This window comes from Hyperolius riggenbachi, chromosome 1 (genome assembly GCF_040937935.1).
Source record: "Hyperolius riggenbachi isolate aHypRig1 chromosome 1, aHypRig1.pri, whole genome shotgun sequence".
NCBI classification, from domain to species: domain Eukaryota; kingdom Metazoa; phylum Chordata; class Amphibia; order Anura; family Hyperoliidae; genus Hyperolius; species Hyperolius riggenbachi.
In genome coordinates this window covers 1,202,405-1,214,405 of record NC_090646.1, presented here as the reverse complement: position 1 = coordinate 1,214,405, position 12,001 = coordinate 1,202,405, and the positions used below count along the sequence as shown (strand labels likewise).

Below are 12,001 nucleotides of genomic sequence, written 5' to 3'. Positions count from 1 at the left end.
TACTGACCCTCCCCTGCCAGATCCCTGCAGATCCTCCCACTACTGACCCTCCCCTGCCAGACCCCTGCAGATCCTCCCACTACTGACCCTCCCCTGCCAGATCCCTGCAGATCCTCCCACTACTGACCATGTTCGGGATCACAATTCGGCGGGTGGAATCTTGCTATTTGCACTTGTGATTCCCGGCCAATAAAGCGAGGATCTCAGCACAATTACCCACAATACACTGTATGCAGCGCGTTTGTGATTGAATGTAATCACAAACGCTGCAGTGTGAATGTATACATAGGGATACATTGTAGCAGCGCTTTGCTGGTCGCTGGAGATCAACAAACCGCTGAAAAAACGCCCAGTGTGAACCAGCCCTTATTGGAGAGCTAAGCAGGGGCAATACTATGCTAATTATACAGAAATATCCCGATATACCCTCTGCTGCTCATCCATGCAGTATTTCCATAGGCGGCAGCGCCATCTGCTGCTTGTGCTGCGCTATATCTATACAGAAATCTGCAGAGCTTCTCTCAGCGGCGTATCAGCGCCACCTGCCGGACTTCCCCCGTAACTATTGCAGCAGAGACCACACAGCGCCACCTGCCGGACTTCCCTGTAACTATAGCAGCGAGGAGGCCACACAGCGCCACCTGCCGGGCGGGCTCCGCTATAGCAGCGCAGAGATCACACAGCGGAGGCGGCGGCCATGTTTCTGGAGTCCGGATACCACAATGAATTGCTGATGCTCCCCCTCCCCCTCAGGACGCTCCTGTGACGTGTTTATCATGCGACCAAACTTGTTGGGAGAGTCGGAAGGGCAGGTGAGAGGGCAGAGCATGGGGGGGTGGGAGATGGGGGCCCCCAATACTGAGGACACTGCAGGGGGGGATGGAGTACACTCCATATAGCAACTTTATGTGGCCAATACAGTCACCTGACATCAAACTCTGACCCCTCCCCCTCACTGTACCCGCCCCCCAGTGTCCCCCATGGTGTGTCCCAGCCCCCCAGTGTCCCCCATGGTGTGCCCCAGCCCCCCAGTGTCCCCCATGGTGTGTCCCAGCCCCCCAGTGTCCCCCATGGTGTGCCCCAGCCCCCCAGTGTCCCCCATGGTGTGTCCCAGCCCCCCAGTGTCCCCCATGGTGTGCCCCAGCCCCCCAGTGTCCCCCATAGTGTGCCCCAGCCCCCCAGTGTCCCCCATAGTGTGCCCCAGCCCCCCAGTGTCCCCCATGGTGTGTCCCAGCCCCCCAGTGTCCCCCATGGTGTGTCCCAGCCCCCCAGTGTCCCCCATGGTGTGCCCCAGCCCCCCAGTGTCCCCCATAGTGTGCCCCAGCCCCCCAGTGTCCCCCATAGTGTGCCCCAGCCCCCCAGTGTCCCCCATAGTGTGCCCCAGCCCCCCAGTGTCCCCCATGGTGTGTCCCTGCCCCCCAGTGTCCCCCATGGTGTGCTCCAGCCCCCCAGTGTCCCCCATGGTGTGTCCCAGCCCCCCAGTGTCCCCCATGGTGTGTCCCAGCCCCCCAGTGTCCCCCATGGTGTGTTCCAGCCCCCCAGTGTCCCCCATAGTGTGCCCCAGCCCCCCAGTGTCCCCCATAGTGTGCCCCAGCCCCCCAGTGTCCCCCATAGTGTGCCCCAGCCCCCCAGTGTCCTCCATGGTGTGCCCCAGCCCCCCAGTGTCCCCCATGGTGTGTCCCAGCCCCCCAGTGTCCCCCATGGTGTGCTCCAGCCCCCCAGTGTCCCCCATGGTGTGCCCCAGCCCCCCAGTGTCCCCCATAGTGTGCCCCAGCCTCCCAGTGTCCCCCATAGTGTGCCCCAGCCCCCCAGTGTCCCCCATAGTGTGCCCCAGCCCCCCAGTGTCCCCCATAGTGTGCCCCAGCCCCCCAGTGTCCCCCATAGTGTGCCCCAGCCCCCCAGTGTCCCCCATAGTGTGCCCCAGCCCCCCAGTGTCCCCCATAGTGTGCCCCAGCCCCCCAGTGTCCCCCATAGTGTGCCCCAGCCCCCCAGTGTCCCCCATAGTGTGCCCCAGCCCCCCAGTGTGTCCCATAGTGTGTCCCAGCTCCCCAGTGTGTCCCATAGTTTGCATCAGCCCCCCAGTGTCCCCCATAGTGTGCACCAGCCCCCCAGTGTCCTCCATAGTGTGTCCCAGCCCCCCAGTGTCCCCCATAGTGTGCCCCAGCCCCCCAGTGTCCCCCATAGTGTGCCCCAGCCCCCCAGTGTCCTCCATGGTGTGCCCCAGCCCCCCAGTGTCCCCCATAGTGTGCCCCACCCCCCAGTGTCCCCCATAGTGTGCCCCAGCCCCCCAGTTTCCCCCATAGTGTCCCCCATAGTGTGTCCCAGCTCCCCAGTGTCCCCCATAGTGTGCACCAGCCCCCCAGTGTCCTCCATAGTGTGTCCCAGCCCCCCAGTGTCCCCCATAGTGTGCACCAGCCCCCCAGTGTCCTCCATAGTGTGTCCCAGCCCCCCAGTGTCCTCCATAGTGTGTCCCAGCCCCCCAGTGTCCTCCATAGTGTGTCCCAGCCCCCCAGTGTCCCCCATAGTGTGTCCCAGCCCCCCAGTGACCCCCATAGTGTGTCCCAGCCCCCCTGTGTCCTTCATAGTGTGTCCCAGCTTCCCAGTGTCCCCCATAGTGTGTCCCAGCCCCCCTGTGTCCTTCATAGTGTGTCCCAGCTTCCCAGTGTCCCCCATAGTGTGTCCCAGCCCCCCTGTGTCCTTCATAGTGTGTCCCAGCTTCCCAGTGTCCCCCATAGTGTGTCCCAGCCCCCCTGTGTCCTTCATAGTGTGTCCCAGCTTCCCAGTGTCCCCATAGTGTGTCCTATCCCCCCAGTGTCCCCCAAAGTGGGACTGCCATCATATGCTCGTGGTGAAAACTGCCCAGGTGTTTTCCTCTTCCCTCATGAGTAATTGGCTGCAGTGAGAAGGAACCCTCAATGCTTTTTTTTCTGTTCTTACAGGAGTCTTGTGACTGATAACACTCTGAGCATCTCTGGTAGGAACACTGTGGAACAGCTGTGTGCGTATATATGCACATAAACAGGGTAAGCAAGTTGAGATAATGTTTGCTTTTAAACCCAACCCAAAAATATATAAAACCATTCCAATAATACAAATCAGACAATAAAATATCGGCGCCATACATGGTACTAAGGAAATATTTTAAATGTTCTAATAAGCGGGACAAATGGGCAAATAGAACTTGTGGGTTTAATCCACAGCAGAAGTTTTCATTTTAACCCTCTCCCGACTACCTAACGCCGATTGGCGTCTAAAAGTCCTGGAGTCGGGGTTAGCAGGGAACGCGCTCGCTCACACGCGCGTTCCCTGCGGGTAAACAAAGCGGGGCTCTATCATCAACATCATCAAAAAGCAAGTAAGTAGGTGTACATCGCTGTACAGGGGCCTGCTCTGTCACTTATCTGTCCCTCCCAACGGCTCACAATCTAATCCGTATCATAGGCTGAATCCTCTGAGAGGTGGTTGTAGTGTAAGGATCGCAATCTAGGGCTAACTTAGGGGAGGAGGGAAAAGAAATAGGGATTTTTTTTTATAAAAAGGATAATCTTTTATTAATTAAATATATATATATACATTGCAGCAGCAATCAGAGACCACCTTAGGGCTCGTTTCCACTATTGCGGTGCAGAATCGCCTGGATTCCACCGCTGATGAAATAGCATGCGGATGCGATTTTTTTCGCGGTTTTTGCCGCGAATTCGCATAGCTGAGGGTATATGCAAATTTAACCATGTCACTGCCTGTTTGAAGTTACATTGGCACCTATGCGAATTCGCATGCGAATTCGCATGAAAATTCACATACCATAGCCGCATGCGAATTCCCTATTAAATACATTAGTGGCGATTCGCATGCATTCCACTCGCAGGCGAATTCGTTGGCTCTTTTGTGCGTTTTTTAAACGCTGAAAAAAACGCACCTCAACAACGCTACAGTGGAAACAGGCCCATCCACTTGCATTACATGTGCGAATCCGCATGCGTTGGACTCATGCAGATTCGCGATAGTGGAAACGAGCCCTCAAGGAATCTCTATTAGTGGGAAGTGAAGGAGATAAAATTCATTTGGGTGGTAAGTTGTATGGCCCAGGAATTGGCTGTTAAAATTGTGACGTGCTTAATTGTAAAAAAAATGGCCTGGTCACTGGGAAGGGGGGGGTGTAAGCCTGTGGTCCCCAAGAGGTTAAAACTATAATGGCCGAAAACTGAGAAGTAATATTTTTTTTTAATCCATTTCTTTTCTTTTTATTCCCGTTAAAATGCATTTACAATAAAATAATTCTTAGCAAAATGTGCCACCCAAAGAAAGCCTAATTGGTGGCAAGAAAACAAGATCTAGACCATTTAGGTGTGATAAGAAGTGATTATGTTATTGGCTAATGAAAAGGAGGAGCGCTGACCGATGAAAATTGCTCCAGTCCTTACAGTGTACCTGAGATGAATGAATGCAAACGGTTTATACATACTTGAGGCTTCCTCCAGCCCCCTCCGGCTTGATCGCTTCCTCACCGTCCTCGTTCCTCCGCTACGGTCCCGGTAACTTGAGCTAGTCGGGGCATGCACAGTGGGGCCGCGTGCTCCTGGCGACAGGTGCACTGCCGGTGGGGGGGGGGGGGGGGGGTGGACTCACGAAGTTACTGGGAGCCATAATGGAGGAGGACAGCAATGAGGGACGGATCAGGCTGAAAGGGCTGGAGGAAGCCCCAGGTATGTATAACACTTTTGCATTCATTCATCTCAGCTGTGATTCCTGTGTTGAAAGATGGGGTGCGCTATATATATATGGATCAGCACTGCAGTGAGATGCACAGGAGGGAATACTTGTCACATGTAATGTTCTCTCTCTCTCTCTCGGTCCACAGGGATGGCAGACTACAAGATTCGAGGTTACCAGGACTCGGAGTATGATGTGGTTCGCGAGCTCTTCTCCCATGGCATGAGTGAATACGTCCCCAGCGTTTGTATCCATGTCCTAAAGCAACCCTGGGTCCTCTTCGTCCTGACCTGCACCTTCGTGTGCCTTCTCTGCAGCTCCAAGACCTTCCTTCTACCAGTTCTGGCCGTCACCCTTCTGCTGGCTTTAGGCCGTCAGGTTCTCGGCTACTGCTGGTCCATGTACATAGACCACTGCCTGAAGGAGGACTTGCAGGACATCCGGAAGACCTACATGGAGAGTGAGGGCTGCCACTTCTGGGTGGCAGATATTGAGGACAGCATTGTGGGGACAGTGGCCGTGAAGCCCTCAGACGAGAGTAACAAGGAGTTGATCCTGAAGAGAATGTCGGTAAGGAAGGACTACAGAGGGCTCGGTATCGCCAAAGCGTTGTCTCGAGAGGTGATCTGTTTTGCCAGGAGGGAGGGCTACGAGGCTGTCGTCCTCAACACACTGATGGTCCAGCGGGAGGCCCAGAAGATGTACGAGAGCGTGGGCTTCAAGAAATACATTGAGTATGTCATGCCCACGATCTACGGGAGGCTGATCAATTTCACCATCACCAAATACCGCTATGAGATCTTGCCGGCCAGCTAGAGGAGTCCGAAACACAAAACTCTTCCTTTATCCGAAACTCAGGGGACCGTCCGCTCCACTAATCCCAGGTCACCTCCTGGATCACTCCTACCCTGCTTGCTGGATACTCCCACAGACATGAACAATCCCAAGAGCTGACAAACATGGAGCAGTGACCAGCGTACACAGAGGTTCCAGCTTCTCGCTGGTCTGTCCTGCTGTAATCCTGTGTGGGAGAATTGCCCTCACTTCCTGTTGTTAGAGGGTAGTAGGGTAAGGCTTTGAGAGTGAAGGTATCCCCATTTGCTGGGAGTGAACACTTGCAAGAGGCCACACCCCTTCCTGCAGACTGAAATTATCGCTAGTAAACTCCCACAGTTCACAGCGGCCTCCTGGATCTTATCCCGCCCACATTGTGACATCACTTCCTGCCCTGTGCCTCTCCCAGATCATAGCGGAAGATGGGTGGGGTTCTATTCACAGATTGTGGGCGGAGAGGGGTAGAGTCTGGTGCTGATTCCGCAAAAAGCTTATGGCGACGGCTCTAATGATCAGATTTTCCTGGAGACTTATGAAAGGAGTTTCTAAAGATGATTAATGGGATGCGAATCATCTCAGCTGCCACGATTGTACGCACCCTGAAACTTAGTCAATCAGACGCAAGCACGGCTGATTCTGATTGGTCCATACAATTTGCATGATATCTGCATACAAGCTGGACTCATTAGCATGTCATTAGCATCCCTGGTCAGAAGGATGTGTCATACAGGAACGTTTCTGCACACAGAGGTCTTCCCCTGCTCGCCGTACATTCCTCGGGTGTCTGCGGCCCTGAGCTCTGCCAGAATCACCCCTAACTCCCTGATAACCCCCACCGCACACTAAACATGGCCACATGTTACCATTAAAAAAATAGATTTGACAAAACCGATTTACTTTTTGGTTGATTGAATGTTTTGGGGAAGTTGTGCAAGGTACCACACACGTGTGCATGTGATTGCCGCGATTTTGTGAAAAAAATAATAATTGTATTTACTGAGTAGGTTGGCTGTAATGAAAAACATTTCACTCAATAATTAACTATTAATTGTCATAATGTTTAATATAAATATATTTTTTAACATGGATTTTTGAAATGTAACATCTCTGTAGATCTATCAGTACGTCCTGCCATCTCTGTTTAGCATTACAATTACCACTGATCACCACACTGCTACTTACAGGGGGATGTAACATCTCTGTACATTTATCAGTATCTCCTGCCATCATCATTCTCTGTTTAGCATTACAGTCACCACTGATTACAACATTGCTACTTACAGGGGGATGTAACATCTCTGTACATCTATCAGTATCTCCTGCCATCATCATTCTCTGTTTAGCATTACAGTCACCACTGATCACCATATTGCTACTTACAGGGGGATGTAACATCTCTGTACAGCTATCAGTATCTCCTACCATCATCATTCTCTGTTTAGCATTATAATCACCACTGATCACCTCATTGCTACTTACAGGGGGATGTAACATCTCTGTACATCTATCAGTATCTCCTGCCATCATCATTCTCTGCTTAGCATTACAGTCACCACTGATCACCACATTGCTGCTTACAGGGGGATGTAACATCTCTGTACATCTATCGGTATCTCCTGCCATCATCATTCTCTGTTTAGCATTACAGTTACCACTGATCACCCCACTGCTACTTACAGGGGGATGTAACATCTCTGTACATCTATCAGTATCTCCTGCCATCATCATTCTCTGCTTAGCATTACAGTTACCACTGATCACCACATTACTACTTACAGGGGATGTAACATCTCTGTACAGCTATCAGTATCTCCTACCATCATCATTCTCTGTTTAGTATTACAATTACCACTGACCAACACATTGTTACTTACAGGGGGGTGTAACATCTCTGTACAGCTATCAGTATCTCCTGCCATCATTATTCTCTGTTTAGCATTACAATCACCACTGATCACCACATTGCTACTTCCAGGGGGATGTAACATGTCTGTACATCTATCAGTATCTCCTGCCATCATCATTCTCTGTTTAGCATTATAATCACCACATTGCTACTTACAGGAGGATGTAACATCTCTGTACATCTATCAGTATCTCCTGCCATCATCATTCTCTGTTTAGCATTACAGTTACCACTGATCACCACATTGCTGCTTACAGGGGGATGTAACATCTCTGTACATCTATCAGTATCTCCTGCCATCATCATTCTCTGTTTAGCATTATAATCACCACTGATCACCACATTGCTACTTACAGGAGGATGTAACATCTCTGTACATCTATCAGTATCTCCTGCCATCATCATTCTCTGTTAAGCATTACAGTTACCACTGATCACCACATTGCTGCTTACAGGTGGATGTAACATCTCTGTACATCTATCCGTATCTTCTGCCATCATCATTCTCTGTTTAGCATTAGAGTTACCACTGATCACCACATTGGTACTTACAGGGGGATGTAACATCTCTGTACATCTATCAGTATCTCCTGCCATCATCATTCTCTGTTTAGCATTACAATTATCACTGATCACCACATTGCTACTTACAGGGGATGTAACATCTCTGTACATCTATCCGTATCTCCTGCCATCATCATTTTCTGTTTAGCATTACAATTATCACTGATCACCACATTTCTGCTTACAGGGGGATGTAACATCTCTGTACATCTATCAGTATCTCCTGCCATCATCATTCTCTGTTTAGCATTACAGTTACCACTGATCACCACATTGCTGCTTACAGGGGGATGTAACATCTCTGTACATCTATCAGCATCTCCTGCCATCATCATTCTCTGTTTAGCATTACAGTTACCACTGATCACCACATTACTGCTTACAGGGGGATGTAACATCTCTGTACATCTATCAGTATCTCCTGCCATCATCATTCTCAGTTTAGCATTACAGTCACCACTGATTACGACATTGCTACTTACAGGGGGATGTAACATCTCTGTACATCTATCCAGATCTCCTGCCATCATCATTCTCAGTTTAGCATTACAGTTACCACTGATCACCACATTGCTGCTTACAGTGGGATGTAACATCTCTGTACATCTATCAGTATCTCCTGCCATCATCATTCTGTGTTTAGCATTACAATTACCACTGATCACCACATTGCTACTTACAGGGGATGTAACATCTCTGTACATCTATCAGTATCTCCTGCCATCATCATTCTCAGTTTAGCATTACAGTCACCACCGATTACGACATTGCTACTTACAGGGGGATGTAACATCTCTGTACATATATCAGTATCTCCTGCCATCATCATTCTCTTTTTAGCATTACAGTTACCACTGATCACCACATTGCTACTTACAGGGGATGTAACAGCTCTGTACATATATCAGTATCTCCTGCCATCATCATTCTCTGTTTAGCATTACAGTTACCACTGATCAGCACATTGCTACTTACAGGGGATGTAACATCTCTGTACATCTATCAGTATCTCCTGCCATCATCATTCTCTGTTTAGTATTACAATTACCACTGATCACCACATTGCTACTTACAGGGGATGTAACATCTCTGTACATCTATCAGTATCTCCTACCATCATCATTCTCTGTTTAGTATTACAATTACCACTGATCACCACATTGCTGCTTACAGTGGGATGTAACATCTCTGTACATCTATCAGTATCTCCTGCCATCATCATTCTGTGTTTAGCATTACAATTACCACTGATCACCACATTGCTACTTACAGGGGATGTAACATCTCTGTACATCTATCAGTATCTTCTGCCATCATCATTCTCTGTTTAGCATTACAATTACCACTGATCACCACATTGCTGCTAACAGGGGGATGTAACATCTCTGTACATCTATCAGTATCTCCTGCCATCATCATTCTCTGTTTAGCATTACAGTTACCACTGATCACCACATTGCTACTTACAGGGGATGCAACATCTCTGTACATCTATCAATATCTCCTGCCATCATCATTCTCTGTTTAGTATTACAGTTACCACTGATCACCACATTACTACTTACAGGGGGATGTAACATCTCTGTACATCTATCAGTATCTTCTGCCATCATCATTCTCTGTTTAGTATTACAATTACCACTGATCACCACATTGCTGCTTACAGTGGGATGTAACATCTCTGTACATCTATCAGTATCTCCTGCCATCATCATTCTCTGTTTTGCATTACAATTGCCACTGATCACCACATTGCTGCTTACAGGGGGATGTAACATCTCTGTACAGCTATCAGTATCTCCTGCCATCATCATTCTCAGTTTAGCATTACAGTTACCACTGATCACCACATTGCTACTTACAGGGGAAGTAACATCTCTGTACATCTATCAGTATCTTCTGCCATCATCATTCTCTGTTTAGCATTACAATTACCACTGATCACCACATTGCTGCTAACAGGGGGATGTAACATCTCTGTACATCTATCAGTATCTCCTGCCATCATCATTCTCTGTTTTGCATTACAATTGCCACTGATCACCACATTGCTGCTTACAGGGGGATGTAACATCTCTGTACATCTATCAGTATCTCCTGCCATCATCATTCTCTGTTTAGCATTACAGTTACCACTGATCACCACATTGCTACATACAGGGGGATGTAACATCTCTGTACATCTATCAGTATCTCCTGCCATCATCATTCTCTGTTTAGCATTACAATCACCACTGATCACCACATTGCTACTTACAGGGGGATGTAACATCTCTGTACAGCTATCAGTATCTCCTGCCATCATCATTCTCTGTTTAGCATTACAATTACCACTGATCACCACATTGCTACTTACAGGGGGATGTAACATCTCTGTACATCTATCTGTATCTCCTGCCATCATCATTCTCTGTTCAGCATTACAATCACCACATTGCTACTTACAGGGGAATGTAACATCTCTGTACAGCTATCAGTATCTCCTGCCATCATCATTCTCTGTTTAGTATTACAGTTACCACTGATCACCACATTACTACTTACAGGGGGATGTAACATCTCTGTACATCTATCAGTATCTCCTGCCATCATCATTCTCTGTTTAGTATTACAGTTACCACTGATCACCACATTACTACTTACAGGGGATGTAACATCTCTGTACATCTATCAGTATCTCCTGCCATCATCATTCTCTGTTTAGCATTACAATTACCACTGATCACCACATTGCTGCTTACAGGGGGATGTAACATCTCTGTACAGCTATCAGTATCTCCTACCATCATCATTCTCTGTTTAGCATTACAGTTACCACTGATCACCACATTGCTACTTACAGGGGGATGTAACATTTCTGTACATCTATCGGTATCTCCTGCCATCATCATTCTCAGTTTAGCATTACAGTCACCACTGATTACGACATTGCTACTTACAGGGGGATGTAACATCTCTGTACAGCTATCAGTATCTCCTACCATCATCATTCTCTGTTTAGCATTACAGTTACCACTGATCACCACATTGCTACTTACAGGGGATGTAACATCTCTGTACATCTATCCAGATCTCCTGCCATCATCATTCTCAGTTTAGCATTACAGTTACCACTGATCACCACATTGCTACTTACAGGGGATGTAACATCTCTGTACATCTATCAGTATCTCCTGCCATCATCATTCTCAGTTTAGCATTACAGTCACCACTGATTACGACATTGCTACTTACAGGGGGATGTAACATCTCTGTACAGCTATCAGTATCTCCTACCATCATCATTCTCTGTTTAGCATTACAGTTACCACTGATCACCACATTGCTGCTTACAGTGGGATGTAACATCTCTGTACATCTATCAGTATCTCCTACCATCTTCATTCTCTGTTTAGTATTACAATTACCACTGATCACCACATTGCTACTTACAGGGGATGTAACATCTCTGTACATCTATCAGCATCTCCTGCCATCATCATTCTCTGTTTAGCATTACAATTACCACTGATCACCACACTGCTACTTACAGGGGGATGTAACATCTCTGTACATCTATCAGTACCTCCTGCCATCATCATTCTCTGTTTAGCATTACAGTTACCACTGATCACCACATTGTTGCTTACAGGGGATGTAACATCTCTGTACATCTATCGGCATCTCCTGCCATCATCATTCTCTGTTTAGCATTACAATTACCACTGATCACCACATTACTGCTTACAGGGGGATGTAACATCTCTGTACATCTATCAGTATCTCCTGCCATCATCATTCTCTGTTTAGCATTACAGTTACCACTGATCACCACATTGCTACTTACAGGGGGATGTAACATCTCTGTACATATATCAGTATCTCCTGCCATCACCATTCTCTGTTTAGCATTACAGTTACCACTGATCACCACATTGCTACTTACAGGGGATGTAACATCTCTGTACAGCTATCAGTATCTCCTACCATCATCATTCTCTGTTT

At 48.1% G+C, this 12,001-nt stretch overlaps 1 protein-coding gene across 1 annotated transcript; it reads left to right on the top strand.

Moving 5' to 3' along the window:
- Positions 1-622: 622 nt before the first annotated feature.
- Positions 623-6,439, top strand: LOC137544838 (probable N-acetyltransferase camello). Its single transcript, XM_068265933.1, has 3 exons — positions 623-812; positions 2,940-3,023; positions 4,862-6,439. Exon 3 carries the CDS (start codon positions 4,864-4,866, stop codon positions 5,527-5,529), a length of 666 nt encoding a protein of 221 aa, XP_068122034.1. The 5' UTR covers positions 623-812; positions 2,940-3,023; positions 4,862-4,863; the 3' UTR covers positions 5,530-6,439.
- The last annotated feature ends 5,562 nt before the right edge of the window (positions 6,440-12,001 follow it).

Excerpts from the sequence above, each read along its gene's own strand:
- LOC137544838 (XM_068265933.1), top strand. The coding sequence starts at position 4,864 with ATGGCAGACTACAAGATTCGAGGTTACCAGGACTCGGAGTATGATGTG.